The 23,766-nt window shown below is 43.4% G+C and overlaps 4 protein-coding genes and 4 non-coding genes across 8 annotated transcripts; 4 read left to right on the top strand and 4 right to left on the bottom strand.

The window, feature by feature from the left end:
• Positions 1-498: 498 nt before the first annotated feature.
• Positions 499-23,618, bottom strand: LOC128255538 (probable phospholipid-transporting ATPase IA). Its single transcript, XM_052985192.1, is given in 14 exon segments — positions 499-1,124; positions 1,365-1,447; positions 4,375-4,473; positions 4,532-4,785; positions 4,851-5,242; positions 5,245-5,656; positions 5,730-6,625; positions 6,628-7,100; positions 7,875-8,072; positions 8,129-8,289; positions 8,357-8,540; positions 8,639-8,762; positions 22,323-22,673; positions 22,676-23,618. Coding segments are annotated over 14 exon segments (3,957 nt in total). The 5' UTR covers positions 22,908-23,618; the 3' UTR covers positions 499-1,026.
• Positions 9,205-10,023, bottom strand: LOC128255564 (putative odorant-binding protein A5). Its single transcript, XM_052985228.1, is given in 2 exon segments — positions 9,205-9,734; positions 9,737-10,023. Coding segments are annotated over 2 exon segments (573 nt in total). The 5' UTR covers positions 9,798-10,023; the 3' UTR covers positions 9,205-9,222.
• On the bottom strand, positions 16,811-16,884 carry Trnai-aau (transfer RNA isoleucine (anticodon AAU)). Its single transcript has one exon. It is a non-coding gene; the product is annotated as a tRNA-Ile (tRNA).
• Positions 17,498-17,618, bottom strand: Trnal-caa (transfer RNA leucine (anticodon CAA)). Its single transcript has 2 exons — positions 17,581-17,618; positions 17,498-17,542 (listed from the first exon to the last, which is right to left on the bottom strand). It is a non-coding gene; the product is annotated as a tRNA-Leu (tRNA).
• Trnai-aau (transfer RNA isoleucine (anticodon AAU)) lies at positions 17,807-17,880 on the top strand. The gene has a single exon. It is a non-coding gene; the product is annotated as a tRNA-Ile (tRNA).
• Trnal-caa (transfer RNA leucine (anticodon CAA)) lies at positions 18,376-18,496 on the top strand. Its single transcript has 2 exons — positions 18,376-18,413; positions 18,452-18,496. It is a non-coding gene; the product is annotated as a tRNA-Leu (tRNA).
• Positions 19,161-19,706, top strand: LOC128255569 (uncharacterized). Its single transcript, XM_052985234.1, has 2 exons — positions 19,161-19,443; positions 19,502-19,706. The coding sequence occupies exons 1-2, from the start codon at positions 19,237-19,239 to the stop codon at positions 19,547-19,549; spliced, it is 255 nt and encodes an 84-aa protein (XP_052841194.1). The 5' UTR covers positions 19,161-19,236; the 3' UTR covers positions 19,550-19,706.
• On the top strand, positions 20,268-21,155 carry LOC128255558 (trypsin alpha-3). Its single transcript, XM_052985220.1, has one exon. The coding sequence runs from the start codon at positions 20,321-20,323 to the stop codon at positions 21,098-21,100; it is 780 nt and encodes a 259-aa protein (XP_052841180.1). The 5' UTR covers positions 20,268-20,320; the 3' UTR covers positions 21,101-21,155.
• Positions 23,619-23,766: the final 148 nt, after the last annotated feature.

Genomic DNA, 23,766 nt, shown 5'->3' with positions numbered 1-23,766 from the left:
TTATGTAAAGTTGTGAGGTGATTAACCCACATTTCAAAAAAAGCATATTTTCACTTTAAAATAACTATACATTCCCGATGTAACGCTATTATATACTAATTTTAGATTATATTTTAAAGTCTCAAAATTAATAAAGAAATATTGTTAAATTATACAAGTTACTTTAAATTCTATTATAAGCAAATAATTTTTAATTTCAATTACTTGTGAGTGCATTGAAAAGTTTGCGACTATACTTATTTGCATAGCATGTGTGGAATTTTCTAAAATTTTGTATGAAATTGTCCGTCATAAATTTAAAAACTCGAGAGAAAAATCCTCTAAGAGCACCCAGATCTGTAAAAATTTAATGCGGTAAAGTTGCCAGACTGTTTCAACTCTGTTAAATGCCACTCCCGAACATGCGCACTCTGTGCTGTTAACCGATTACTGTTAATGGGCGCCAAAATAAATTCAAAAATTGTATTTGATTTCCCTACCCTGAATGAAAGCTGTTAATACCGTACGAGAAATATGATTTATTTCCTATGAATATCAATGGTTCAGTGACCGAAAAATACAGAATCTTTGCCGACATAAATATGTTTTTGAAATTCACAATAATGTAATGCATATGTAGGTACAAATGTTTATAGTTTACTTAGAGATAGACCTTTAAAAAAAGAATGCAAGTCTGTATCCGTATCACAAAGCTGCGCCAAGGACAAGGACAGATACGAAAGACCGAACTCTAGCCTCTTAAATATGTTTTTGTTCTTTTCTCGATCTTACAAAATAAATAACAGCAAAGATTGATAAACGTATATGCGCAATATTCAACGTTGTGTGGCGTCTACGAAATGTTTTCCGATTACTGCAAGTGTAAGACACATAGAGAATAAATGTGGTGTGTGTTTTTGGCCTACCAGAAATGTGCTCCTATCTGGTGAATTCTAAATACCAATTCAAATCTAAATGTTGACGTTGCTCCTTGCGGTTTCCTATATACATGTGCACCGTGAGATCCATACTCCCAGCACTTCCGGCTTAGTTTCCCTCGGGCTTTGGCAGATTCGTATCATAGGCTCGTATAATGATAGACTGCGGCACAGCTCCGCCCTCCTCCTGGGAAAATGCATAGCCATCTGGGGAGGTAGACAAAGTCAGTTACAATCTCATGGATAAATCACAAAACAAAATGTTGTGTGGTGGAGTCTGTTATGTGTGTGATGTGGTCCCAGTGTCTCATGGTTCTCCTTCTGAAGGAGCCCCTAAAGGGAGGGGTTTGATACCCAATGGTACCCCGATCCCCGGGATGCGGACCTACTGCTCGAGGCGTCCTACCACTAATTGCTAATTGCTTCCTGGAACTTAGTGGTACTCACGCGATAGTTCTAGCTCCGTTTCGACTCTCGTGTTGGCACGACGGGTAAAGACATTACGTAGCAGCCGGGCCGTTTCCGTGAATCTGTTGGGTTAATTTTTGAGCGGGTCGGATATGATTTAGTAAAGGGTTTCAATTTCGTGGTGGGGGGGATGTTAATTGGGTCGGGGGTTTCCATTTTGAATTGTTAGCACTTTACACAGTAGTTGCAGTTATAGTAACAAGATCAGTCCGAATTCTACGGAATGGAGATTGTCTTGGGCTTTGGCAAAGGAGCATACATATAATTAAATCAGGATGAGAAACGAGGTGTGTACCAAATCGAAGGGGCATGCATAATACGTAATAATAATGGAATAGAGCCTACATACTTTGGAGTTGGCAAATAATAGAAATACGATACGATTCTGGAGATAAAAATTACAACGAATCTGACGCTACAAAAAATAATAGTTCCGTACAATAAAGTGTTAAAGGTATACAAGTTGTAGGTCCTATCTATCCCTATAGCACCCTCCTGAGAAGGGGAACCCAGTAAATCCCCTGTGACTGGGTGATGTGATACAGTGGGTGTGTGTGGATGTATCATGTTGTTGGTGTAGATATGAATTTTTAGCTTGATCTTCGATTTACTTACACCGAATTATCGATCCCAAGGCATACATGGTACTGCGCACACAGACATTAACGCAGATAACGTTCAGAGAAATTTCAAAAAAACATTTTTCAAAATTTTGCTGTTGACTCTTTGACTTTTATTAAATTATATATATATATATTGATTAGTTGTTGTTGGGTGTGTTTGGGTTCTGCGTGTAGGTGTTGGGTGTGATTGGTTAAGTCGCTTTGTTGGGTGTCGAGTAATACAAAATAAAATATAAGTACATACAACATAAGTGCAGAGCGGATCGAATCGGATCGGATCATAACGGATCATATCGGATCGGATTAAATCAATCAGCAGCCATAGAGTTAGTATATCATTGGCCGAATTAAATTGCATGCAAGCTGGGGTGGACAGTGCAGGATACATATATTCAAAACTGATACATACATATCATCTGGGTACCATCACATTCCAATAACGTTGGGATGACTATGTATATCGGTTGGTTAATCATAGATTGTTAAGTAGGATCGTTAACGTTTTTACAACCTGACAAGTTTCTTAAAAATGTAAGGTAAGACATCCATCTAACATATAGGTACGATTAAAAATACATAAAGTAACTCAGCTTGTGGGGAATGACGAAAAACTCAGCTCACAAAAGATCATTCCCTGATTATTGGCCTATTCTACGTGCCTAACATCCTGGCTACTCCTTAGACACTATCACAGTTGGCAAATAGTTTGTTAGCACATACAGTATGCGATGTAAAAAGCCCTAGCATATATATATATATATGTATGATATGAACGCGTCGGTTCTTAGTAGGTACTGGATGCGTATTAGGGGAAATAGTCCCACACGGAATGCATATTACAATACTATACAATGCACACTTATCAGATAAGGGATAGCACTATTAAAATAATTCGATTTGCTTTGCCTTCGATGTAGAGAGTGGCCAGTGGCCAGTGGCCTTCACATGTGCAGAGTGGCCGTGGTGGGTGATCTGGCGCCCCGGGTCACTGCAATGGGCAGTGCACCTCCCCGCCACTTCTGTCGCTGCCTAGTGCCGCTGCTGCTGCTCCGTGTCCACCTCCAGCTCCAGGTTCTCCACCTCGCAGGTTTGACTCCACACTGGACCTCGACTCCGGGTTGGTGCGCTGGTCCTGGGAGAGCAGGGCGTGGCTGGATCGTATCAACTTGCCGAGGGCGTATCCGAAACCAGAGTCACTAATGCGTCGCGTAGTGCAGGGATTTGAAATGGGTTTATGGATCGATTGAATGCATGGATTGGGATTCGGGGGACAACCATCGCCGACAGGGATTGATGGGGGGATAGAGGAAGACAGAGAGATTACATTTTAGGGATTTCAATTCATTAGATACTTGCTCAGGGTGATGCAGTCGAACACTGAGTAAGTCTGATTCTGATTCTGATTCTGATTGATGCTGGCTGTTTTTTGTTTGGTTTTTGTTTTTGTTTTGTCTTAACTCAATAAAATTGTGTTTGTTTCTTCAAATGCGCTGATTTTATTCAATGACTAAAGCCAGGCGAGATGGCCTCCACACAACCAATTGTAGTTTAAATTTTAATTGTAATTGCATTCAAAATTGCTCAATAATGTCTACAAAATGCGTATCAAACTAGGGTAATACATAACAATTACGTATAAAATTGGGTATATTTTATTAGCTAGTTGTGCTATGTTTATGTTACACATGAATGACGAGTAGAGAAAGTGTTTAACAACTTATCTTACTCTAATCTCTAAAACTATTTACACATTTATCCACTAAGACTATGTCAGTTTTTCTTGTCTGTTTCTCTTCTGGATCGCTTAATGTGTGTAACTCCGTTTCTTATTCGTACATATCCTGGGTTAACATTTCGTGTTAGTTTTTCATTGTGTGTTCACTTTTAGGTATATTTGGAGCAATTTTCGTTGGCCAATATTCAAGATGAGTCTTTGGTTTTACATAGTAAGCACTAACATACATCGAAAGTTGAACAAACACAATTCGAGGAGGTGGCAGTGCGATAACGGAATGAATTGGATTAAGTTAATGCATATATGGCCCAAACGAACGCTAATAAATAACTAAGGTAGGATGCTAAATTGGTGCAACGACTACAAGAAGCGGGATACTGAGTGCAGGCACATATGTTCAATCAGCCTTGATTCGGGTTGAAGGGATTGGGTAAGTAGAAATATCAACGTCTTAGGGGTCTAGTTAATATTCAGCAAATGCGCAACAATTCAAATTGAAAGTATAGTTTGAATTTGTTTTTGGACAAACAGAAACTAAATACATATGGAGGTATGTACGTAAGGGACCCTCCGGCCTCCGGAGGAAAAGCGTGACTACTGGGGTCTGGAAGGCGATTGCTTCGATACTTACGAAGAACGCGGCTCGTTCATCACTTCGGAGATGTCGCTGCGTCGGATCTCCGTTTCGCGAACAGCCTCCGTGAGTGTCTTGAACACGGTGTTGTGTACGCTGAAATAGAAACAAACGATTTACCTAGAGTTTAATGACTCACTTGACATCTACTCACAGTTTGCAGATGACATCCACCAGCAGCGTGGTGATGGGCACCAGCATCAGGCCGAAATAGAAAACTGGCGTCGACAGCAGCTGGATGTCCATGCCGCGGAAGTTGCTGGCAAACTTGAAGGTCGGCCACACATGGCTGTAGATCAGTAGGAATCCGAACCACAGGACAATGGAGCCCCAAATGGCCAGATGCGTCAGCCAGGTCCACGAGTTCGTAATGAGTCCTGCCTTGAGGCAAACTGTGACAATCACATACTGCAAGAAATAGAATGTTGGCTTTGCTTAAATCAAAGGAGAGTAAGGATATTCAAGACCCTCACCGTGTAGACGAGGTTGCCCATCATCAGGTAGTCACTGGTCTTGCCATCGCCCCAGATCACCTCGCTGGTGTAGGCAGCCAATGGCAACCAGAAGAGGAACACCGAGTGCAGCAGCGCATTGAATATCCAGATCCAGAAAACCTTCACGTTGAAGAGCTTCGCATTCTGCGACGTTTTGTACAGTAGTGGATACCGGAGCATCGTCTCCGCCGTGCAGAACTTCTCGAAGAGTCCCATGGCAAACGGAGGCATGGCCGTAAAGAGCACGTTGTACAGGCCAATGGTCCAGCGCTCGAACAGTATTTGACCCGACCAGCCGGAGTAGAGGGCGAACCACAGCTCGATCACGTACAGGCACACGTTCTTGTAGAAGCTGTACAGGATCAACTTGAGATGCGTGCGTAATTCCAAGCGCCGTGAACCAGAAGCAAGCGCTGCAGATAGCGAAACTGGGCAATCGAGTAGTCCGAGGCGCAGGCCGCCTGCAGACCTTCCACTCCAGATATTCCGATGCCCACATTGGCCTTCTGGATCATGGCCACGTCGTTGGCTCCGTCGCCAATGGCCAGGGTCACCGCCTTCGTGCTCTGGGTGACCATCTCTACCACCTCGGCCTTTTGCATTGGCGACACACGGCAGCAGATGACCACGCGGCACAGGATGCACAAGTCCTGGAAATCGTTGCGCAGGTCACAGCTCAGGGCGTACTTCAGGGTAGTGCCATCAATGACCAGCGCCACATTTGCATCCTTGGCCGTCGAGGTCTTGAACTCCCCGTAATGACGATGGATGACTTCGCGTGTAGCCTACAAAAAAAATGGTAATCCACATATTCAGTTGGTATAACTATAACTATTAAAAAAAATGAAAAAGACTCACATCAAGACTCTCCTCGTTAAGGATGATAATGTCCATGGAGTGGCTGATCAGCCGGCAGGAGTAGCCGATGTTAATGGCCGTCTCCTGCTTGTCGCCGGTGAGTACCCAGATGTAGATGCCGGCGTCCAGCAGGGCAGCAATCGTTTCCGGCACTCCATCCTGCAGCCGATCCTCGATGGCCGTGGCGCCCAAGAGGCGCAGATTGTTCTCAATCAGATTGGCCGCATCCTCCAGCTTGCTCTCCCGGTTCTGCAGCGCCACCGAAGCCTTGTGGAAGGTCTGGCGCCACTCCTGGTACACGTCCGGCCGGATATCGGCCACCGCCAGGCAGAGGGTCCTCAACCCGTCCGAGGCAAACTCCTCCAAATGGCGCAGCGTCTGGTCGCGGAAGTTTTGACCCTGGGGAGCCAGCCGCTCGTAGATCACCGTGTCGGCTCCCTTGCAGAAGAGCTTGATCTTGTTATCCGGCGTTCGGACAATCAGCGACATGCGCTTGCGCGTCGAGGTGAACTCAAGGACGTTCAGCACCTCGTACCGCTTCCGCTCGCCCAGCGCATTGATCTCCACGTACTCCGGAGTGCGCGTGTCGAAGATGTAACCGAATCTCTGGGCTCCCTCCACCAGAGCCCGCTCATCCGGACTGGCGGCGTGGTAGATGATGGTGCCGTCCTCCTTGCGCTCGGGTATCACCGTATGGCACACGGACAACAGCACCAGGAACTCCTCGATCACGGCGGCAGTCTGATGGCGACTCAGAATGTTCTGCACCAGCTGCGACTCCTCGGGCGTGCGCTCCGTTGTATAGACGTAACCGGCGATGGAGCACTTCTTGAACTCCATCACGTTCTGCGTGAGGGTGCCCGTCTTGTCCGAGAAGATGTACTTGACCATGCCAGCTCCTCGTTCAGGTTCGATGTGCGGGCCATGGCCGGCGTGTTCGACTGCTCGTGGTACATCTCGATGTCGTAGTTGATGAAGATGGCCTGCAAGAAGCGCACCAGCTCAAGGGTCACCTGCAGCGAGATGGGGATCAGGTTGTTGTACAGAATGAAGAAGGTGAGCAGGTTGTAGCCAAGGCTCCTGGTCTTGAAGTCGCTGAGCGCCAGGTACCAGTCCGTTTCCCAGTGCTCCCGCGTCCAGAACAGGTTGCACAGACCGCTGGTAATGCACAGCGAGATGAGGATCATGAACAGCATGAGGATCTGCGTGTTGGTCAGCTTGTCTACGGTGGAGCGCTTCAGTGGCGCCGAGGTAGAGTTCTTCATCAGCTTCGTCTCCTGGCCGGAGTAGACCACGATGCCGAACACCCAAGCCGTGTTCCTTAGAATGGCGCCGCGCTGCAGCACCTGATCATTGCCCAAGGCAACAGTTCTGCAATAGGAAGATTTGATATCGTGAGTATTATAGAGAAAATATATATTTTAGATTCTATATATCATAACAAATGTAAGCTTTAGGGTTAATGTTGCATATGAGTCAAGATCCCAAGTGGGACGTTTTTAAAGATCCGATTTTCATGGAACTTTTTACCATTTTTGGATCACAAGATATAGGGTTTTTTAAATTCCAATTTTACACTTCTTTAAAAAAGTTGCACCTTTTATTATTTAAAAACTTTTGATTGAGAGAAGTAATCCTAGTCACTGCTTAAAAAAATGTCCGTATATAAAAAAATATTTTTTACGTTCTTCAAAAAAGAGGGTGCTCATATGTAATATGAAATTAGCAAGGTTCTTCAGACCCTTTGTTTAATGTTCATAATTGAAGAAATACAATTTTATTGTTTCTAAGAGAAAATAATTACAAATACATGTATTTTAGTTACAATGTTATGTTTTCTAAGAGAAAATAATTACAAATACATGCATTTTAGTTACAATGTTATTGTTTCAAAGAGGAAAATATTTATAAATACATTTGTTTTAGTTAAGAATAAGAATATAAATCATATTTAATTTTGTACATTATTGAAATACATTTCTGCCCTTTTGCCATACATAAAAGATAAAATCTTGAATTGCAACATTCGCAAAATAAGTTTTGAAATTCGTATATCTTTCTGTTTGAATTTTTGATAATTAGTTTGCTTTGTTTTGTGTTTCTAAAACTATTTCATTAGCCGCTATTTATACATGATTTACTCACTGTTTGCCGGTCTCCTTGAGAACCCCATTAAACTCGTATAAATGCCGGTTGGGCAGCTCGCACTCGATCCTGCCCTCCAGTCGCTGCAGGTCCTTCGTCTCCAGCAGTCCTGCGGTGGCCGGTAGTCCCTGCCGGATCTTCAGGTTCGTCTCCCCATCCAGATTGGCCGTCTCTATGAAGCACATGGCCTGCGGCTCACTGGTGGCGATTCAGAGGTCAATTGTCTGCTAATTGGGGTTAACTTGGGAACGCACCTGGACGACAGGAGAATCAGATCGGCGGGGAAGAAGGTATTGATCCCCACTTTTATGATATCGCCCACCGTCAGCTCCGACCAGCGCACTGTGCTCCAGGAGCCACTGTCCAGGCGTTCGATCATTCGATGATTGATCTCATTATCTGCGCGATGTCGTTTCTGTAAACCAAATACCAAATAAACATATACATTTGATGGAAGGAATTACCTAATTTAAAGCACTTACGATATCCTCAATTATCTCCTTAATGGCACTCACAGAGAGGATAAACATCAGCGGCACCAACGTGGTGTAACGACCCGTTGGCGATACATCCGGAATCTGTTGCAGCATGGCAATTAGCAGGAAAAAGCAGTTCGAATACCGCCGAAACTGCTCAAACAGGAACGCGGGCAAAAAGCTGATAAAACTGCAAGCGGCCAACACAAACAGTTGGTTAGTTTGGTTCTAATCCACCAATTTAGGTCGTGATAAATGATATGTGGCAAATGATGGGCACACACTCACCTATACTTTGCCGTCGTTATGCGATTATTACAGTATTTAGAGGGCTGTGGCCCATTAATGACTATGACACGCCTCTCCCCATCATCTGCATCGTAGCCGGCGGACGACGTAAAGTCCTCATCATCTGAAAGTATCCATTAAAGGGCGGTTAATAGGTGATATCGAAACGAGAGTGGCGTTATTTGCATCTGTGACCAGCTGCATATTTTTTTGGTGATTAGTTATCGCTGATTATCTACTACAGTTAGTGTTTATAGTCGATGCATGTTTCAGCAGTTACTGATGAAGATAATATAATATAAGTTGGAAAAGAAATGAAAACTTCAGTTGATTAATTCTATTGATCTTCTGCTGATTATCTATACTAGAAATATAACTATATTACAAGCCGTTAAAAAATATGAGGATGATAATATCCATTCCCCACAAACACCAAACCTCTCTGAAAAACAAGATAATGAAAAAAATTAAAAAATTAAGCCATACATAAGGTGAAAACCAATATGATAAAATTGTTTGAAAAAAAATATTTGCAACCACAAAAAAAGTACAACTTTATAGTATAATTCGGCTATTATTCCACTTTATTCCATTTCCAATGTTATAAACTGAGGTGTCCATCGCCACTGCCATTCCGCCAAAAAGAAATTGGCGGCAATGGGGTTGCCCAAGGCGTACTTGCGCGCAAATCGGTGACAATCGAACTTATTGCGACTTGCTTTCTCGCCCTCGGGAATAAGGATCTCGTCGAAGTCCAGCTCCAGATACTGCTTGAAGGCCAGGAAGACGATTCGATGGATGTTGCGGCTATCCATGGACCGTCGGTTGTCGTAGGCCGCAAGCGTCTGGCCCCGGTTCACATCGCAGCCCGGAATGTTGCCCACCAGCCAGATGAGCCACTCGCTGTCCGGGGGCACGTCCAGGTCGAGAACCATCAGCGTATAGAAGCGCTCCGGGTCGGCCTTGTACCGGACGATCGGCTGATTGACCACGTCATTAATCACTATCGTTACGCCCGGTTTGATCAAAATGTCGCAGGGATATTGCACATGGATCATCTCCGTGGGCTTGCAGGCCAACAGCTCGGGGATAATCTGTGCTTCTTGAGTTCTGCCACCAGTTTGATAACTGGGCTAACAACCGGGCAGGTCACCAGCATAGTGAATGGAATTTACAAATTTTGGTGACAAGAAAGTCTAATCCAAAGGGTGAAGCCAGCTTTGCTGGTTGAATGATATGATTGATGATATAAATTCCTTCCTGAAACTTTTTTCATTTCAATTGCTTTAAATTCCATTAAAAAAATCCAGTTTTCGCTATGTTAAATCAATTAAAAACGATCATTGAAACCATTTAAAAATCCAGTGGAATTCCTCATTGTTTTTATTTTCTCAGCTTGATTTTTGGGTAGTGGTAGTCTATGACTTTTGTTTTATAACTTTTTTTACTGTACCAACTGTACGCATTGTCCTTGAAGCTTCAAATAAAAAGTGTAATTTTTGTGTAGAAAACTTTTTTAACACAAGATTGTTATATTTCAAATGGGGGGTGAACTTCGAAATCCGTTGTGGATGCGCCCACTGGAAAAAAATTGCCGATGCTAGGACACTTACGACTCCAACGGATACGCAGCGCCTTATAGACATTGCGAAAGTCCATGCTGACCCGTCGAAAAAGGGCGAAACACCGGAAGCGTCCTGATCGATTCCCAGATGGCGCCGCTACCACAGACTCCACCGTCTCCTCCTCCGCTTCCGCTTCCTCTTCCTCGGGCCCTGGCAACTCGTCGGATCCAGAGTCGCAATCGCCCACGGGTACGAAGGCAATGCTCTCGCCGGCGGTCTCCTCCGGATTCCGCTGGGGAAACCCCAGGATGGAGGACAGCTCCAGGTTACTGGCTCACCGGCAGGGATAACCAGCCACAAGTGGGCGTGACAGCCGAGTGCGGTATAAGAGTAGTTGCGTAGGATGGCGCCTGCGCTCCCTTTTTTCAATCACTGCGTATAAGAAAACACATTTTCCATCCCGCATACGGAGGATTCTGTGGCATGCACATTTGCATATACACACGGCCAGGAAAGTAAATTCTTTAGATCACTATTTTGCCATTTAATGAAACGGGGTTCATTAGTTTTTCCTCCCTAGCATCTTGGGGGGGGGAATAACATTTATGCATCCATCACCTGGCAACGTGCCTGAACTAATCTTCAGTTTCAGGTATCGATTTGTCGCAATTATGTTAACTGGGCTAAGCACGTGATGTTCTGCCGAACTGATTTATAAGAATTCGATTTAAAGGTTTTGACTTCTCGGCTAATTGCATTGCATTGGTGACATTGATTGGCAAACGATTTACTTAAAGTTCCTTCAAAGGTAGATATTGTATATTGCCACAAGAAAGCACTGTCTTAAAACGGTGAACTTTTTACTACGTGCGCTCTCCTGAGCTCCGATACTACGACTGAAACCAAATTTCAACGTGCTCGAAAACCCAGAAAGGACACCAGGGATGGGTAAGGTAAGGGGGGGGGGGGGGGGGGGGGGGGGTGGGGGGGGGCGGTAACCCGTTTTACGCTCAGGTTGAGAACCGCCCTCCAGTTCACCCCTCCCTCCCCACAAAGCTGCGTAGTGCATTCTAAAAGGAGCTTATAAAGCTTACGAATTATCAGTCAACCCAAACATTGCGTACCACAGGGGTTTCGAAATGCAGGAGCAAAAGCGAAAGCGAATGAAATTAGCAAAACAAAAAGCAAGAAACAAGGGGATGAGAATCAGAAGAGAGCGCGTCTGCGCCTTGCCACAAAAGCTACACAATAAGGGAAAACATATTCATAAAAGACTCGACCAAAGAGCTACCCCTTTTGTCAATTCATATCGAGTTAGAAAATAAAATTATCGCCAAAACAAATTAGTGCAAAACGGGAGACAACTGAAACAGGGAACTTTAATAGAATGCTTAAAACAAATTGCTTGGGTTCTTTTTGAAGAAACACATTGCTGCTATAAACCGACAAAAGTACATTCTTGTACGCAATTTATATCAAAGCTACACAATGTCATGTTGCCTAAGCAATCTGAACAAAAGGAATTCGGAAAGTAATGGTAATCATAATAAATTATACTTTTCTAAGTTTTCGCTGTACCATTGCTATGTCAGCTCTGGTATTTACAATGCTTTAAAATTTTTTTACCATTTTTAATTGTTAATGACATTGAATAATAATAAAACTAATTAGTTTTGTTAGGTTTATTTTAGAAGAACAAAACCTCATGACTTTGATTACCCTCTTTGTTTCTCATGACTTACAATAGTCGGTTCAAGACAAAGAGTAAAATTAAATTGATTTGTTGTGAAAGCGCTATTGTTATAGTATAGGAAATGAAGAACCTTTTCGTTTTTTCCTTCCGAGGCCTGTTTTTTTAAGGAGACTTTCATGGAAATCCTACTGCTCGCCGGTGGTGGTTCGTTGAGCCTGCGATGGGGATTGTTGCCGTCGGTCTCCGTGACACCCGTTCCGCTCCTAGATGGCGCAGCCTGATCGTTGCCCTCGGGCCGTGAACCTGGCGGAAGTCTGTCCTCTCCTCCTCCGGATGGAGCCATCTCCGGACCCGTGGTGGCTGTTCGTCGAAGGACTTGGCTTCTCAGTCGCCGAACACCGCCGCCAATCCAAGACTGTAGACTTGGCCACAAACTCCGGGCATCGAAGGTGGCTTGGCTGGCGGTCGGATTTTCCAGGCGCTGACCATGTCCGTTGCGCCCATTCTGGGCGTGGTTGCGGTCGCTACCCGCTCCGTTGTGTCCGCCACTCTTGTTTTTGCCTGGGTCAGCCATTCTAACATGGCTCCGCGAATCACATGAGTCGCACTACAATTACTTTCTTACAAATTTCACTTTCCGGATCTTATCTGCTGCGACACGACACGAATCAATTAGAGAGTTCATACGAAGGACCGCCGAGACTTTTCGCAAGCGCGAAATTCTATTGCACTTTGGATTTTGCGTTTAACTGTCATTTTAATTCGGCGTTGCGTTTATTTTTCCTTTCATTTTTTGCTTGATTTTCAATAGCTTGCTGGGTTAATGCACATGTGAATAATTTAGGGCTGAACACGTTATTTTTAATATACTTCGAAGGGTTAGGCCGCGCATTTTTACCTTTGTTTAAAATTGCACGCCAAAGTTTAATATTAGTCATCTTAACAACACGCAAGCAAGTTCAAGTCACTTTAGTCTATAAAGTAAATATCTCGCTAACGAAATCGTTTAATCGTGATAATAAATTGCATGTTTATAAATAAATCGCGATCATTTATATCAAAACAGCTGCAGTAATTAACAATGAATGAACAACTTTAGCATGACCTAATAACTGTGATACCTACATTAGTATTGTATAAAAGGCTCTGTTGATATGGTTATCATATTTGATAGAATAAATTCATCGCTAGAAAGTAAGGGATACTTGTAATCTCTGGGCAATTCTGTCGATAAGTATTCCATATTTATAAATTATGAACTTAAGATTAATTCATTGGTATGGAACAATCATGTAGTGAAAAGTTTAAATTTCACCAAAAGAATTGCTTTTGATGCAATATTCACCCTGAGACTCAGTTTTTTTCTGTAACCGCTTTTCCCACTGCCCGATATCGATTTACTGTCCACTTAAACTTGTAATTGAACTGTAATTAGGTGAAGAATGAAATCAAACAACCAATCAACAATTCAAAATGCAGTTCAAAAATGGCATAAAGAAATCTGATATCCTATATGGGTATATATATTTACACAGGCGCTTTGAGGCAGTGTCTACGCAATTTAGTTTGGATTAATTACCCTTTGGAACCGACCAGTTCCCCCAGGAACTTCGACTCGTGCCGGTAGGTAAACACGACAGGTAGACAGCCATAACAAAAATTAAAATATGATTAGTTGCGTGGGCGGGCAGGGTAGTCCAGCGAACAACGACCTCGGAAATCAGAAGCTAACGAAGCGCCTTTTGGGGCTGTCCTGCGCTGACCAAGCGATAAAGGAAGTATTCTATTTGCGTGCTCTGTACGTGTGAGCTACGTGTTTCCGGCCATTACTATATGGGTCACCCGGAGCAACAACAAACCAACCAAATTATGGCAGCCGCATAGTCATAAAAACGTCCATCAGGGGTTCGATTTAGTCAGGATTTTCGCGAAGCAGTGCTCGTGTGAGGATTTAGAAAACCCATTCGAGAATAGCAACTGCAACCTAGGGTCGTTGGGGCTTATCGATTGCTCCAGTTTCTTGGGAAATGCCTTGCATTCTGCGAGCACATGTAAGTACCTCTAATCAACTCCTGATGGCCTTGACACAAACACACGAACGCAATTACACCTGGGCTGGAAAATCGACTAAATTATATACCCAATTGGACTTATTAGCCTTTAATATTTATAGGTTCTCCATTAGTGCAGTTACATTCAAGGAAATGAAGGAAACCTGATGGAATTTCTATTGGATTTTCCTTTTTTTGGAGTCTGACGCAAATCTGTTCAAGTAGATATATCTCGTAAACAAACATATGTAGCAATAAATATGTACATATTCGCGACGCTATTAAAATTTATTCTGCCAGCCGCGACGGCGTCTAAAAATACCACCATAGACATAAGAATAAATAGGTATTTGGATTCATTCCAAGCGAATTTACTTATTTGTGTATTTCATATAAATCCAACCGCAAGTATGCCAAAAGGGAGTGCATACTGTAAGAAAAGCAATCTTTACTGTGGAAAAACAGAACTAATTATATAGCTGTCGTAATTCTCGCCGGCCTGAGATCTTAAATTACACATTTGGCCTGCACTAAACCGGCAAAACAGTTTAGCACTCGAACAGCATTGAGATGGGGAATGTTTTTCCCTAACGAGAGGTGATAATTATGGCCCAGCAGTAATGAGTACAGTACATGCGTCTGTGCTTGTACTGCTTATCTAAGAAAGGTAAACAGATACAATATAAACTGCAAACCCTCGATGGTGTCAACGCTGTCATGGGGAAGGTAATGTCGGATTCTCAAGACGACAATCGATACAAAATTACTGGCAATCGACCAACATTACATAGCTGTTGTCATCGTTTGTTTAGTTGGCCCACCGCGAAAAAACCCGCATTTCCAGGAACACATCCACACTTGAGTTGAGGGCATTAGAGTAATGCTAGGCTAGATGACTACTGTGAGTTCTTATATAAGTACAGGGTGAGTCAAAGTAGATGTGCATATACCCCTCAAATTTCCCAGCTGCATGGAAAGTGCAGGGCAGCGTGACGAAATTGTCAAGTCATTTATTTTAATTTTTGTGTATTCTTAGCACAACATGTTTGTTTTCCCTTCGGCATTCAATTAATTAATTTTTTGTCTTGGCAAATAAAAGCAAAAGTGACGAATGTTTATGAAAGAAAAAAAAACTTTCTACTCAGCAACGATTTTGGCAGCCAATGGGCATTGATCAGCTGGGGATTAACTATACTATACATTGTATGTGTATAAACTAAGCGAAGTATGTGTCACAACGGTGACGAACTGACTCACTATCGTTTACCTTCGAGTCTGTTGATCTGCGAGCTACCAGAACACTGATATATAAGTGACATATCGCCCAGCACTTAACGGATGACACTAACCGATCTGATCCACACGCCCCTTCAATTTCTATGAGACGAATGCAATTTACCAGTAAATTGGTTCACACATGCAACTGAAAATGCGGCTAATGCCCGATAAAAGGGAAAAGAGTCGCTAGAAGAGAGCGTACAACCGATGACGCCAACAAATGGCAAAGAAAACTGGTCTGAACAGCATTTACAATTAACAACAATTGCAATTGCAAAACAAAAGACAGAGCGCTACTTAACATTGAGAGGATCGGGAGAGAGTAAGAGAGCAAGAGAGTAACAGGCTAAAGCAAATCGACTTTCCAATGAATGGATGGCAATAAGCGCGCTTTCAATTTGCTTTTTCATTTTGTTTTTGCTTTTACATGGATAAAAAAAAAAGCTTCCCCAGGGTCAGGGTGTAGTAGCTTAGCAATTAAAAAAAAAATTAATGCTTTCTTTGACAGTTTTAATGTGATTTTTACCGCTGTTCCCAACATATTTTGGGTACTTTAAATCATTGGACATTGGCAAAAAAAATAATCTAAAGGTTTAGTATTCCTGTTTTCTGTGTCTCAACATATTTCGAAATAAAAATATATTTTTTTTAAAAATAATGATTAGTTTTTATAGACGCATGTGTGTTTTTAATCTCTTCGCGTTTACACTTTATTACGCATTGAATCTTTTAATGGAATCATTATCGCAACATATTTTTTTCACTGTGCATGTTCCTTGCTGTACATTTGATTATACAGCTGCTACTCTTCATTGGTCGTAGCATAGCGTAGCATATGAAAATCAAACGATAAATTGACGCGACAACACTTATTTTCGTGCATATGAAACACGCTGTGGGGTGGTGTTTATCCATGCAACAAATGTCCCACCTAGTACTCGGATAATTACATTTGACCGTCACTAATCTCTGCTAACGATTTGCGTTTCGGATGACTGTGCATCACTGAGATCACCAAAAAGTCAGTCGTACATTCTGAATAAGCAGCTGATATCCAGTATTTACTTTTGTAAATAACAATTCGCGTTGGCTCAACACGTCGACCTCGTTAACCGGTCCAAAATGCGTCCGTCCCGTCCGCTAGCACGACTTTTTGCTTGGCGGTTCATAAAGCAACTGAAATACTGAAACGCTGAAAAACTAAACAACTGAGCAGAGAGCGCCGAGTGGCGAAGCAACAGAGCAGCCTGACATCAAGTGTTGTCCATTGTGGGGTGTGGTGGGAGGCGGATTTTGATTTTTGTAATAGCGGGCGGCGATGGGTTGCCAGACCGCGGGAAATAACCGCTCAAGAAATCAATTTTAGCTAAAGGTTGGCCCTTTGTTACTGCCCTTTAATGACTTATCAAGATTTACATACACGCAATACTGTTGGTAATTAGTTATCACACATCTGGATGCCAGAATTGGAAGGTTAAGTGACAGGCTGACAAATGATATGAAAGGACTGAGGACTGAGGATTAAGATAAAAAGTAATCGTTCCTTGGCATAAAGTAGCGTTAAAAAATTAAAAAAAATTCAGACTGGCCCATGAGGGGATCGAACCCGCGACCTTCGCGTTATTAGCACGACGCTCTAACCAGCTGAGCTAATGGGCCATGAGTGTATGGCTGCCAAAAGGCGCATTAGAGTTGAAAGCTAGGTCAAGTTGACTTTAAAAGTCAAAAATAAAGCGAAATCTCAGCCACAAAAGCTTTTTGTTTAAATATATGTTATGTGTTAATAACATTTAATAATTCTATATTTCTTTAACAGTTTACACAGATATTAACAAATTCTCGATTCCCCTGAGATGTTGGTTTTTGAAACTAAATGTAGACTGTCATGTCATAAGTTGTTTATGAACATACACACGGGGAAAACACAGACACCTCTTTGGTTGAAATTAGCTTTAAACTTGTAAGAAGCGGAGACATTCCTGTGTTCGCCGAAAGTAAAGAAATCATTTTAATTTTTGAAAATAAAAAACAAAAATTGTTCAATTTTATTTTAAGTCTAATGATTGACTCCCTACTAACTTGTTAATCATGCAAAGTTTCTTGTCTAGGTAGTTCTGTAGCTTTTGACTTGTAAACAAGTTAACTTAAGACTCCAACACTTTACAAAAAAATCTGTATCTTGTGGCAAAATTTTCTTAGTGCATAAAGGTAAATATTTCATTTGAACTACTTTCACTTACACAGCATTAAAAAAAAAAAGAGCAAAAAAATTTGTCAGAAGTGGGATTCGAACCCACGCCCTCAGAGAGGACCAGAACGCTCACACACTTTCGTTCAGAAAGCAAGATTTCACATCTTGAGTCTGGCGCCTTAGACCGCTCGGCCATCCTGACATATGGCGTTCAGCTGTCCGAAGCGCTAGTAGTGTGCGCGAGTATAGCAGAGTATAACAGTATAAAGATAGTTCTGCTCTGCGGTATGACAGTTTCTGCTAACTTACATGGCACTGTTGATTATAACATGACAGCTCTGTTAATTCTGTTCTTTACTGAAATACGGCTTTTGACAGCAACTTGTCAATGGCCCATTAGCTCAGCTGGTTAGAGCGTCGTGCTAATAACGCGAAGGTCGCGGGTTCGATCCCCTCATGGGCCAGAATGATATCTTTTTTATTACTTTTTTGTAATGCACTTTGAAAATTAAAAAGTTTATAAAGGTTTGATGAGAACGAGTCTTGTTAGTAAGCCCATATAAGCAAGGCCCATTTATAGACGGCTTCTAATGTTATCACATGCCGTGCACGTTATTTCATCAAGTATTCTGCGATGATGTCACTTGGACCGGACAAGGATGATCTAACGTGGTATATTTCTTGCAGGGCAGCTAAGTGAAATGTCAATTCAATTTGCCATCAAGGATGATTGAATTACCCGTCCCTTCAGCTGCTCAACTGCTGCGCGTGTGGGGTATCTTAAATTACTTTGGCAATCAAGCTAAACGGTTTATTGAGCGATCTTATCTACGCAACGAGTGGAAAACGCATTTACGCCATGGAATGGCAAACAGGGAAAATCCGAATTTATGGGATTATTTTTCTCAATTTTCTTTAGGTTACTTAAATCTAGTATTTGGGCGCTTGCGAAACCAAGTGTCAGGATGGCCGAGCGGTCTAAGGCGCCAGACTCAAGATCTAAAATCTTACTTTCCAAACGAAAGTGTATGAGCGTTCTGGTCCTCTCTGAGGGCGTGGGTTCGAATCCCACTTCTGACAAATATTTTTTAACGCAACCAAGAGAACGAATAAAAATCTACTTTTTTTATTTTGTTATTAAATTCTATAACTTCTCCAAAAGATTTTCCGAAATTTTCAAATTGAAAAGTTGTGCGCTCGCTCCCCAATTTTATTGTCATTCGAAACTTTAAACGCGTTTTTTTTTCGAAACCGTGTTTTTAAAGTCGGTTGTCAAGTTTCCACGCGAACTACGGAACCGCTAATTATGAAATTTTGTACAGGTCTTCGATATATTATTTACAAGGTCTTGCCAAACGAAATAGGCATTTTTGGTAAAAACTTGTTTCCAAAAATCCATTTTTTTCCTGTGTTCAATATTTTTATTTTTTACTTCTGATGATCCTACAAAACGTTCTGCTGTCAACTCGGAGAGATATTTTTTCCAAGGGACTACCGGAACTGACGCCGCGATATCAAAGTTTAAAAAAAGTTTTGTTTTAATAAAAAAAAGTTTGAACAAATTATTTTATTTTTTAGATGAAAAAACAATTTTAAATTTGCCGTTTTGTGTACGAGGAAATGCATGTATGCTGTCCTTTCCTTCTTTCTTGTTTGTTTAAAAATAAATAAAATGTATTGAATTATTTTACACTTTATTTTGCCTTGCCGCAAAAAGAATTTAACTTATAGCCTGTGGTTACCACTCAAACCCAAGTACTCAATCAGAGCCAGATTAAAAACTGATATTGTATAACAATATTTTTCCACCAATTTAAAAAATGTCAGAAGAGCAGTTGAGCTCGTTGCGCAAGCCCATCCCTATCTTGAGGGATGAGGAGGATAAAGATGGAGCAGGAGGTGAGGGCGGCGGCGAGGAAAGCTTAAAACCCAAGAAGCACGTCAGTTTCAATCGGGTGGTAGAATGCTTCACCTACTCGGAAAACTTGACCAGCTGGAAGAGACGCCTGATGCCCGACAATGACTTGGTGACTATGGATAACGCTCCCAAGACCCGCATATTGAACTCTGAACCATTTTTTTTAGCGCCGAGCCATGCCGCCTGAATCAAAGACACGCAGACGGATACCTTAGCCCAGTTTTCGACTCCAGCCCACCATGACGACCATATTGCAAAGTCAACACTGAACAAACACAAACCACCAGCGGAAGTTGTTAACTGAACGTGACACTTTTAACCTAATTGGGGAATAAACGGCTGCCCGTATCCTTCCGGGGAAAGGGATGTGGACCTGTCAGTTGTTTTTAATGCACTTCCATGTTGGCTAGGAAGTGGAGGTAAATGGCCAATGAGTTATTCATGATTTGTACTTATTTATTGTGTGTGTTCGTATTAAAAGCATCAGCCAGTCTGCTCTGGTCTACGACCGTATTGGCCTTCGATTCAATTCAAAACACGTAAATGGACATGCAATTTACAACGTTTTTTGTGTGCCGGGCGGAAGGAGTAATCTGCATTTGAAATATTTACAATTGGTAAGGCCCGGCCAGCTGGAGGAGAGAGTTAAGGGTGGATTGTGGCCCGTTTGAGACGTCAAAACAAGCATGGTTACGATAAGGCTTTACACTGCAACTGACCTATTACACCGAGTCTGTTACCAAATCGATAGCCAGCCGGCAATTTAATGCACCCATAATCCTGCCAGCACCTGAAGACAACTGCCGAATGATGCGCCCCATGGCAATCGGCTACTGATATTGATGATATATGGCCGTGTCATTTGATTCCCTTATCCGCACGGGCAGAACCCAATGCTAATCGCCATTTTGCGGCTATAAAAGGCCCAAGAGGGCCGTTAGTTTGCCACCAAGCGACAAAGAGCACTACCAGTACTGACTACTGACATGTTCCTCCAGATTGTGACTTTTTTTGCCTTGCTGGCCAGCACTTATGGCGCAGTGACTCCCTTGGGCTTGGAGCCCCAGTTGCCGCCGGGTGGCAGGATTGTGGGAGGCATAGCCACGTCCATTGAGCAACATCCCTGGCAGGTTTCCGTTCAGCGTTCCGGTGCCCACTTCTGCGGAGGTTCCATCATCAGCAACAACATCATAGTGACCGCCGCTCACTGCCTAGTTTCTCCGTCCACGGCCTCCAACCTCCGGATCAGGGCTGGCTCCCATAATAGAATCTATGGAGGCGTGCTCATCCAGGTGGCTGCCATCAAAATCCATGAGGGCTACAACACAAAAACCTTGGTGAACGATATTGGAGTGATGCGTCTGCAGTCAAAGCTAACCTTTGGCTCCACCATTAAGGCCATTGCAATGGCCAGTTTGACTCCATCTCACGGAGCAGCGGCCAGCATCTCGGGCTGGGGCAAGACCGCCTACGATGGCTCATCCTCATCGACGCTGCTCTATGTGGACACCAAAATTGTGGGTCGCTCGCAATGCGCCAGTTCCACCTACGGATATGGTTCCTCCGTCATGGCGACTATGATCTGCGCGGCGGCAGCTAACAAAGATGCGTGCAAGGGTGACTCTGGCGGACCTCTGGTATCCGGAGGTCAGCTCGTGGGCATCGTCTCCTGGGGAAGGGAGTGCGCCCTGGCCAATTTTCCAGGCGTCTACGCCAATGTGGCCGAACTGCGGAGCTGGGTCCTTCAGGCCCAGAACACTGTCTAGTGTAAGTTAGTTTAAGTTAAGCACAATAAAAAACCAACTCGTAGTTGAAAATGCAGCTGGCAGGGCGTTCTTTTCTAGTGCTGCTTCCGCTTATTTGACTGCTCAACAGCAGTGACTTGTGAATCCAGTCCCCAATGCCACACATGGCGGCAACAGGACGTGCCCTTCCTGTGGGCCACGCCGCTCGTTCATGCAATCTGGGTCAGTCCGCAGGGGCTGGCAGCCGGGTGGGGCCTTAAATTCAGGCGGGGAATTGGGGCGGGACAATTGTAAGCCAGTTACAGCGTTTGCATACTCAAAGCCCAGTACAGTCGAGTGACATGTCTGTCACATGGCCAAGAATGACATAGAAAATCTCTGACTTTCTAATTTGCGCTCTTTCGAACTACTCTTATAAAAGTGATTTAAGTGAGCTCCTTACATTAAGATTTTAAATATCAAAGTGAACCTTAAATGAGTTACTACTGTCCTTTAAATTTGGTTGTACTATTTTGATGTGGTTTTTAAAAACATAGTTGTTTTAGACTATAATACTTTATTATAATTTTTTTGATTTTGACAAATTTTTGAATACTTTTACAAAAACAGAAACATTGTTTGTTAAATTGTTATTTAAAATTATTAAAAATTGAATAATAAAAATAAAATCTGCGCTAAAACCTAAAAATTTTAAAATTAAAAAATTAACTTAGCAAAAATAATAAATACTTTTTAACTCTTTCTTAGTCGTTTAGTTATTGTACCACCACATTTTTATCAGACGTAATACACTTTTAATTAGACCAAGCTGACAACAACTATCAAACATAATAAATTTACAAAGAGCATTAAAGTGTAGGACACAAATGCATTTATTTTGCCATAATGTTCTTATCTTGTCAAAGCCGCAAACTCACAAAAATTCGCCGGAGCCGTGTTTAGTTTTATTGAACAGGTTTAACGAAAAATATGGTCGCAAAGCAAATGAAGCGGTTGGCAAACAAATCTCCGGGGGGCATCGGCAGTGAAAAACCGCTCCCTCGCTCCACCTTCGCTCCAGACTATGGGGCGCCAGCAATATTGATCCAAAACGACAAAAGGGAAGCGACAAAGTGGGGAGATGCCAGCAGAACCCATGCCCCGACCCACTAGCAGCATCTACAGCAACCTACAGATGGTGACTTTAGCCTATGGAATGCCAGGGATTCTTGGGAATTCGGATGCTACCCCAACCGCCACTCACCTTCGTACTCTGTGCGCTTCCTTCGCAAAAATGAGGCGGTCATTCGCAGGCCCCGATGGGCCAGGACGGAAACCCGACTCCTGCCGCTCTGCCGCGATAGGATGGAGCCCTTGGAATCCTTGCGGTTGGACGACCGGCGATGGGAGGAGAGAGTCCCGGCCACAGAGGTGGACACGGACGCTGGTGGCTGCAGACCAGAGACCGGGGTCACCGGGGTATTGGGCGTGTCCGAGTCGATGAAGCCCAGGTTGCTGTTGGCACTGTTTAGGTGGATGCTGGAGTGATCCGTGGGCCCACAAAGCGTGACGCTGCCACCGCTATGGACACTATGCGACACGGAGGCGGCCAGTGCTCATCCAGGCCATCCGAGGCGCGGGGAGTCAGGTGCTCCAGGGACTCGAAATCGCGGTTAATGGCCGGAGGCATTGAGTGCCGGAACCAGGAGTCCTGGCGTTGCTGGGCCACGCGTTGCTGCCGACGGCGCTGGCTGGCCGACGATCCCGATAAATTCCGCAAACGTCCATCAGGATCTCCATGTTGCGGACTGCGGAGCTCCAGGCTCTGGCGCTGGTAATTTCCCGACATTTCGGCTTCTCCAATCAGGGATTTGCTCCCAAGGCACTACTTGGTCAGGGTTCAAAGCCTGCAGGCACTCTCAAGGCACTTGTGGATACTAAATCGGTCTCCAATCTCGTTACGTAAGGGCTTCAACCTCTGGCTTGGTGGGGGGTTCCATGGTCGTCTCCAAACCAACTTCCTTTACCAAATTCACATTCCCAATTCGTGGGCCTTGACTCTGACAGGTGTTGAGAACCGGAACAACTGGCAAACCAGACGCTGCCATTAGTCGAGCGGCTTTAAAGGACTGTATTCCGGCAAATACATCAAAAATTCATTGCAATTCTGACATTCAGGGATAATGGTGTTTGCTTGTCACGCATATCAAGTCGGGGCACGCTTTTGCTGGCGGAGACACCGAGTATCTATATAATTTCAAGTGCCTTCATTGCCAGGAATCAATCTTCATGGCATAAATCTGCGACAGGCTAAATAATTAAAGCGTCGCTCAAGGCGGAAACCTTCAGATTATCGAACTGCACTTCCTACTTCAAGTGCCCGACTGCAGTGCTAAATTGAGTATTTACACCTTTCCAATTACGCTACACCGTAATTGCAAAAAGTACGAAAGGGAGTGGGACTGCGGGACCGCTTTCAACGATTTCCCACGGCAATGGAAAAACAAATGCTGCTGGCGGAAGCGCCGCAGCCAAAAAAAAACACACGTCCACACCGAACCGAAGTCAAAAGCCAACTGCGGATCCTCTGCGGGAAAAAAGGAAAAGGGACAACCCACACCCGCCTTCGGTCCACGAATACCCGAGCCCTTTAGCCGAAGCCGATGTGGACTATTAGGAGTTTTCATAAATATATGTGTCGCTCAGAG

The sequence above is a fragment of the Drosophila gunungcola genome, assembly GCF_025200985.1.
Source record: "Drosophila gunungcola strain Sukarami chromosome 2R unlocalized genomic scaffold, Dgunungcola_SK_2 000011F, whole genome shotgun sequence".
NCBI classification, from domain to species: Eukaryota; Metazoa; Arthropoda; class Insecta; order Diptera; family Drosophilidae; genus Drosophila; species Drosophila gunungcola.
The sequence above is the reverse complement of the archived record's forward strand: the minus strand, read 5'-3'. Positions and strand labels throughout refer to the sequence as shown.